This window comes from Genypterus blacodes, unplaced genomic scaffold (genome assembly GCF_046128005.1).
Source record: "Genypterus blacodes isolate CSIRO-AG114 ecotype Tasmania unplaced genomic scaffold, CSIRO-AGI_Gbla_v1 ptg000076l_1, whole genome shotgun sequence".
Lineage (NCBI taxonomy): Eukaryota > Metazoa > Chordata > Actinopteri > Ophidiiformes > Ophidiidae > Genypterus > Genypterus blacodes.
The window spans coordinates 7,241,696-7,248,396 of NW_027466885.1; the positions used below are offsets into that span (position 1 = coordinate 7,241,696).

The 6,701-nt window shown below is 43.8% G+C and overlaps 1 protein-coding gene across 4 annotated transcripts; it reads left to right on the top strand.

The window, feature by feature from the left end:
- Positions 1-29: 29 nt before the first annotated feature.
- Positions 30-6,444, top strand: armc1 (armadillo repeat containing 1). 4 transcript variants are annotated; one of them, XM_076158229.1, is made up of 7 exons: positions 30-119; positions 922-1,133; positions 1,664-1,755; positions 3,318-3,510; positions 3,940-4,056; positions 4,204-4,278; positions 4,621-6,444. In XM_076158229.1, the coding sequence occupies exons 2-7, from the start codon at positions 972-974 to the stop codon at positions 4,825-4,827; spliced, it is 846 nt and encodes a 281-aa protein (XP_076014344.1). In that variant the 5' UTR covers positions 30-119; positions 922-971; the 3' UTR covers positions 4,828-6,444. The 4 variants fall into 4 exon arrangements, with proteins under 4 accessions (XP_076014344.1, XP_076014345.1, XP_076014342.1 ...); XM_076158230.1 differs by having other exon boundaries at positions 47-119; positions 925-1,133; XM_076158227.1 differs by lacking the exon at positions 30-119 and adding an exon at positions 133-333.
- The last annotated feature ends 257 nt before the right edge of the window (positions 6,445-6,701 follow it).

Sequence of the window (6,701 nt, forward strand, 5' to 3'; positions counted from 1 at the left end):
CATATGCCACTAGCTTTGTGGATGCTTGTTTCTTTTTCGGAAATATCCCGGCCGAGCTGTGCTCCTTTAAAACCATGGGACTCGTACGGGAAACTGGGATGTCTGAAGTGACAAAACAGGTACACCCAATGACGGACCGCAAACCCAAACACTGTCCACCACCGCCGCTGTTAGCTAAAGCATAGCACAGAAAGAGTCACGGGCCTACATGCATCATATGGGAAAGCTTGTTTTTACGGTGTCGTCCATATTCACCCGTATTTCTCACCGCGTCTGGTTTTGTTGTATTTGAACTTATTTGTCCGACATTGTTTTAATGGTTTTGCGGAACACGTAAGTTATTGTCAAGTAAGGTTAGTTGTTTAGCTTAGCTTAGCTTAGCTCCGGAATGGCTTCTGCAGTGTAGGGCGTGATTGAGGTTAGCTTGGGGTCGTGGAAGATGTCTTTGGAAACAATGACGACTTGTATTTATTCGCACTTTTACTGTATTTACTGTTTGTGTGTGGGGGCGTGTTAGTAATGCAACCGGTTACCATTAAGCTTAATTCCTACATGGCTGACAACACTGTTTGTTACAATGTGTAACGTTGGCTAACAGTCTAAAAGATTTATATGCAGCTGTACAAAATCATTAAAATTGTTATCGTCACCCATTGATTTAAGCATTTGTAAATCAATGGAAATAATTATAAGGCATGTTCGTACATGTTCACTTAAGATTGGATTTTACTTCATAAATATCATTGTATTAGAATTTAAGGCAGTATTTTAATGTCTGATCAAGGTAAATAGAACAAAATGAATCTCAGTTTCCATCTGTTGATTAGAAGAAAAAATGTTTTATCTATAAGTTGATAAATTGATTTTAAAAAGTCCTAATGTGCTCATTGTCTTAATTGTCCCCTATTCTTCCCTTGTCAGCAGAGAGAAGAGGCTGGTTTGATGTGTGTGGTGTCAGGACAAGAGGCACCATGAGTGCAGAGTTGGATGCTCTGACTGTGGTGAACCAGCTGCGGGATCTTGCAGCGGACCCCCTCAACCGAAGAGCCATAGTAGAAGATCAAGGCTGCCTGCCGGGTCTCATCCTCTTTCTGGACCACCCCAATCCACAAATCGTCTATTCTGCTTTATTGGTAAGCAGCATGTCTTTACAGTTCCTTTATCCTTCAACATATACAATACAACTCGCTGTTTTATTGAGCTTTATCAAGGCTGAATAATTGTTTGATGCACCTAATGGTTCAATCAATTGTCGTGAGGATGCAAATAGAGATAAACCAGTTGTTTTTGTTTTTACAGTTTACATGCCAGTAACTGTGTACATCTGTATGGCTGAAACCAAGTAATGTGTGACGCAATCTAGTTAGTAAAGTAACGTAAACACAGTGCAAAGCTGTTGACATGATAACCTCCCCCCATTATGACAGCATCCGTGTTTGTGCTGCAGGACTTGTTGTGAAGTACACAGATAAGAGGCTTTATGTAACAGTTGCTAGTTGCGTTTGTAAACACATCGAGCACCTATGTATTTAACATTGGTGTTACGCAATACCATATCCCTGCACTCGTGCACCCACTTGAACACCTCCCTCTTTCCAATACTATCACAAAGCAGTGTCAGCTCTCAGCAGTAAAATGATAACGCTTGCCCTCGTCCTTACAGGCTGTTCGCTACCTGGCAGAATGTCGAGCCAACAGGGAGAAGATGAAGAGCGAGCTGGGCATGATGCTGAGTCTGCAGAATGTCATGCAGAAGCAAGTCCCTGTCACTGCTGCAACACACACAAACGCACACACACCCACACACACACACTCATGCCTCATGTGTACAGGTTTTTTAGATAAATGCTCAATCAAAGATATGTTTTGTTTGCCTCTCTGCAAAATTCTGACAGGACGATGACATTCTATTTGTTTGCATCAGTGTCAATGGGATTAATGTTGAATTAGAATAGAGCAGTAATCAATTAACTTGCTGCTTCTGCACCCCTCCAGCCACCTCTCTGCAATTTTGATGAGTCCTGTGTTTTTCTAGATATAGGATTCTATTTGCTGCTGCACGGTCCTGCAGTTATTTTGCAGAGGTTTCTCATTTCACATTGGCATACTTTACTCCAATTTCTTACTCGCTTGTTTGTAGCCTCATATACCTTTTCGTAAATGCTCCCCCAGTGTAGTGGATAGTGGATAGGCACTATGATTGGTCAGTGGTAGGATAATTAAGAGCCCTGCAGTGACAGCAGAAACTCTCCCCGCTCTCAAATGCAGTCGGTCTGACTTTGGATAGAGGTCGATCATAGCTGGGATCATGGCTAGACAGAGTGGGAACGCGGGGGTTGAGGGGGGGGGAAATCTTGCAAAGTCGCACCGAACAGGTGTGAACGTCACTCTACTTCCTTCAGCTCATTAAGAACAATTTCAACCAACACCTCACCTCTCATCCACTGAAAGTAGGAAAGTGTTTGCTGATGACTGTAGGCCACGGAGTGAGACATAGTGTGGGTAGTTTGTGTGCACAGTGTTGGTGAGCGTGAGGCTCCAGAGGGAAGCTGAGCGAGACAGCTGTTGTCTCATTTGGTTACTACACATGATGTGATGGCTGGGTGACTGTATGCACCAGTCAAATCTGCAGGCGTACCCTCGGATTCCTCGCATAATATCAGTGCAATATCAACTGCAACCTCGTGTGGCTCTTTCAGGAAAAGCTGCTGCACACTTTACATTTCCTGCGTTTGTTTCCGGCTGTTAAATAAGGAGATTATTACGCCCAATGCATGCAAATTAGTACGTTGTTAAGGCGATGTCATCCTTATTTTCGAGCACAAGGATGGAATTGATGGAGCCTTGCGGGACTTAATTTTTAATGGTGTTGCAAACAAGCTTTCCTTTACAAGTGTGTGTTTTTGCCGCGGAAAGGTTAGTTGGCAGTTTTGCTGTCATGGTGCCCCCCCAGTGGCAGCAGCTCGGCCTCCAACATCAGCCCAAAACAGAGTGACCTTTAGAAATGTCAACCTCTCAACGCTGGGAAGGATGTGGTCACATTCAGTCCAGCAGATTAAACCAGAGATGATTGTGTGAAGATATGGCCTTGTAAAATAGAAAGATGGATGTAAACATCAAACCATCACTTGTTTCCCTTTGTATAGAAACTAAATGGATTTTAACAACCATTTTTGCACAATTATACCTCGAATAAGCTGCTCTGCACATTCAGTCTTTCAGTTGACATTACATTACTCTACATTCATAAGAAATGTTTAGATGATTATCTGCTCACACACTCGCTCACTGATTAATTTTTCCTTCTTCCACCAAAGGAGTACATCCCCCGGGGAAACCAAATTGCTGGCTTCTGAGATCTACGAGATCTTGCAAGCAGCTGGTAAAGAAGAGGCGGAAAAGGCGGAGGCAGCGGCTTCCTCCTGCAGACGCAAAGCTCACTTCTTCCTGGGCTCCAACAACAAGAGGGCCAAGATTGTGGTGCTGCACATTGATGGACTGGACGACTCTGTAAGCGGCCATAAGATGCATTCAGGAACCATTTTCATGCGCATTTCCATGTCACTACAAACGTTCGTGATGCAGAGAGTTTGACCCGCGACGTGTTTAGATGACGGGGGCATGTTTGCCGTCTCTGTGGCAGAGGGTGTGGGGGCGAGGGTTCAGGTGGTAAATATCAACCATTGAACAGCAGGATGTTGAGATTGAGTGCTGCTCTGTAGGAAGTTCGCAGGGAAAGCCAGATCACATTACAGCAGACAGACCTCAGATAAGCGTCATCCCAATCGCTACAGTCTACAAACATACATAATGTAACACAAGCAGTGCAGCTCATGTAGAATCAACCATACTGCATTTATTTTGAATCACAGCAACGTTAGTATCTCTGTATAATTACTACAGCTACTTCTAATTTACCTGCTTCCTGTCTGTCGTCAGACTCGGAGGAGTTTGTGTGAGGAGGCCCTGCTGAAGATCCGAGGGGTCATCAGCTTCACCTTCCAGATGGCTGTCAAGAGGTGTGTGGTCAGGATCCGCTCTGACCTGAAAGCCGACGTAAGTGTTTGGACTCGGCACACAACAACCCGAGCGAGATACGTCGTATTTGTGTGTAAACAGTGACGTTTCACTGTGTGTTTAGTTTCCAGCCATGCAGTCTTACCTGTTATGTTGTAAGTCTGATTATGGATTTGTTCTTTACAGGCACTGGGCACGGCGATAAACTCCACCAAAGTCATGAAGGCTCAGCAGATAGTGAAGACAGATGATGGAGGAGAGGTGAAGGCCTTAACCTTAATACGTTTGCATCTCCGTACAAGAAAGCATAACATACCCCCCCCCCCAGTTAGATTACCTATCTGGTCCTCGTCATACCTTTTCAGTGACGCAATTCAAAAATAATTAGATTGACAGTGGTTACATTTGTAGTCATATCTTATTTGACCAGCAGGGGTCAGACTTGGCTCACTTATGGATTCTGTACCCAGGATAATGACATCGCTGCTGTGTCTCTCATTATGTGTATTGATGAATCTTTGTGTATTCAATTCATTCGGTCAGACTCTCTTTAGGTGACTTTGTTGTTAGTCTAATATAAGCCCTATCTGTGTGTGTGTGTAGCTGATTGTGCCATTCCAAGTGGACTCTGAAGAGGAGGAGGTGGTGGTGGTGGTGGAGGAGAACACAGACATCCCAGACTACCTGCCCGAGGAGGAGAGTCCGTCCGAGGAGCACGACAAGGCCGTCACACGCGTGGGCTCCATCACCGACGGAATGGGCTGGCTCAGCACGGCTGCCAACTTCCTGACCCGCTCCTTCTACTGGTGACCACTTCCTGTGATCCCTATTCCCCTAACCCCCCCTTAAACGCACCATCCAGCTATCAGCCTCGTCCCGGACTGAGCCCCGCTTTTCACTATTCTAGACACCCCCACTGCAAAAGCACACAGAGCTCGGCTGTGTGTGCAGGACCGCCAACCGAACCCGACCGGCAATAACTTTAACTCATGTGTATATAATGCACTTATTTAGCAACAGAATCCCCCCCACTGGCTGCATTTGCACACTTACACACACTAAACTAACTGCATTATGTATCCCACAGGACTTCAGAGTCGGCCTCCTACGATGATTTTCATACCATAATAATTTTTACCAAAACCTCTGATGCATCCAGCATTTTCAAACCAAATAGTGTAGCCGTGTCGCTCAGTGTCAGGCCTTCATATTTAATTTTTTTCTATTTATTTAGTATTTGGGAGTTCAACTTTCTGTGCATGACGTTAGAAACTTTTCTCTCTGTGTTCTTCCCCAATTATCCGCCTTTTAATGCACATTTTTCCCCCCTTTCACTGTTTTTTTTTTTTTTTGTCACAAAGCCTAATTTACTCCCTTATTTTCCCGATCATTTTTAAGCATGCTGTAAATGTTTTGTGCCAATGTCGCCCGCTGCCATTCATACTTTTCCCTCTAGATTATTGCGTGTGCCTTTTTTGACTGGTCACTGTATTTATTATTTGTGTCTTCCGAGCATGTCAGATGTAATGTCTGTACTTCCCCATGTAGGTTCAAATGCTCCCAGCAGTCGCCGGCCATAGCTTACAGCTCACAGAGGGAGGCCATATCAGTAAAATTAGTAATTTCAACACCAGCAAGAGGCTTCAGCTCAGACAGTCACCGGCTCACATTAGCTGCCTCGCGTGGAACAGAAAAGGGAGCCGAGTGGCCAGTCGACTGATTAATATTACCACCCATCACTGCTTTTAAAGGCGGGGGGAAAAAAACACATTCATGTGGCGATGATGTACTTGTATCTCCTTGTTATTAAGTACACCAAATTTAGGCTACCTCTGCTTTCAGCTGAATATTTCACATCAGCATTTTAACAATACCCTAGATCAGCATAGCGAAGACAAACGTGTTGGATTCCTGCTTGCCGAATAGTTACCTGGAAGCTCACTGACTCACGGTTTTACAGTATTGTTGTAGTGCCTCCTGTTCATTTGTAATTTAAGTTTAGCCAGCAGTGTCCTTAAGCCAAGCTTGTGTTGATGCGTGCACACAGAGGACTCGCTGACGCTGTCTGTGGGCAGCCGTGGTAAACTGTATCAGGGGTGCGGTTATGTACATTTTGTAAATGGTGCCTGATGATCTCAGACTTTACACGTGAAGGGAAATTGTGTTCTGTTTTTGTAATACTGATTTGCATTTTATGGACACAAAGTTCTTCAGTAGGCAAACCCGATGAGAGGATACAGCAGCATAGAATGAGGGTTTTCCTCATTCTCTAGCCCACACGATGATGCTGTGATTCACGCTAGGTTTAATTATCTGTTTGAGTGTCATGAACAGTTATGTGCTGACCAGGGTGGTTTTATTATTTGGATGATGAGATCTCATCATTCAGTTAGCTAAGCATCATCAAATTTACTAAATGGATCATGACTATTCTCTGAAAAAGCAATAATTTTTGCATCAAACATTCTTCTGAAATCATTTCCTTTTGGAGTAAGCTAGATCAAACTGAACATTATCAGTATTACGTTTCAAATTATCTGAGGTCTTCCTTGTTTTTCCTGTGTTCACTAAATGTCTGTGCTGCATCATGTCATTTCATTTTAACATTTGTTTCAGGTAAAAGTGATCCTGCTATTACTAGTAGAATTACAACATATGAAAGATAGACAAAGCGCTACCAACCT

What these genes read in the sequence shown, in the direction of transcription:
- armc1 (XM_076158229.1), top strand. Translation starts at nt 972, where the DNA reads ATGAGTGCAGAGTTGGATGCTCTGACTGTGGTGAACCAGCTGCGGGAT. An exon ending in TTGATGGACTGGACGACTCT is followed by an intron (nt 3,511 to 3,939) that starts GTAAGCGGCCAT and finishes GTCTGTCGTCAG; the next exon opens with ACTCGGAGGAGTTTGTGTGA. An exon ending in GCTCTGACCTGAAAGCCGAC is followed by an intron (nt 4,057 to 4,203) that starts GTAAGTGTTTGG and finishes TGTTCTTTACAG; the next exon opens with GCACTGGGCACGGCGATAAA.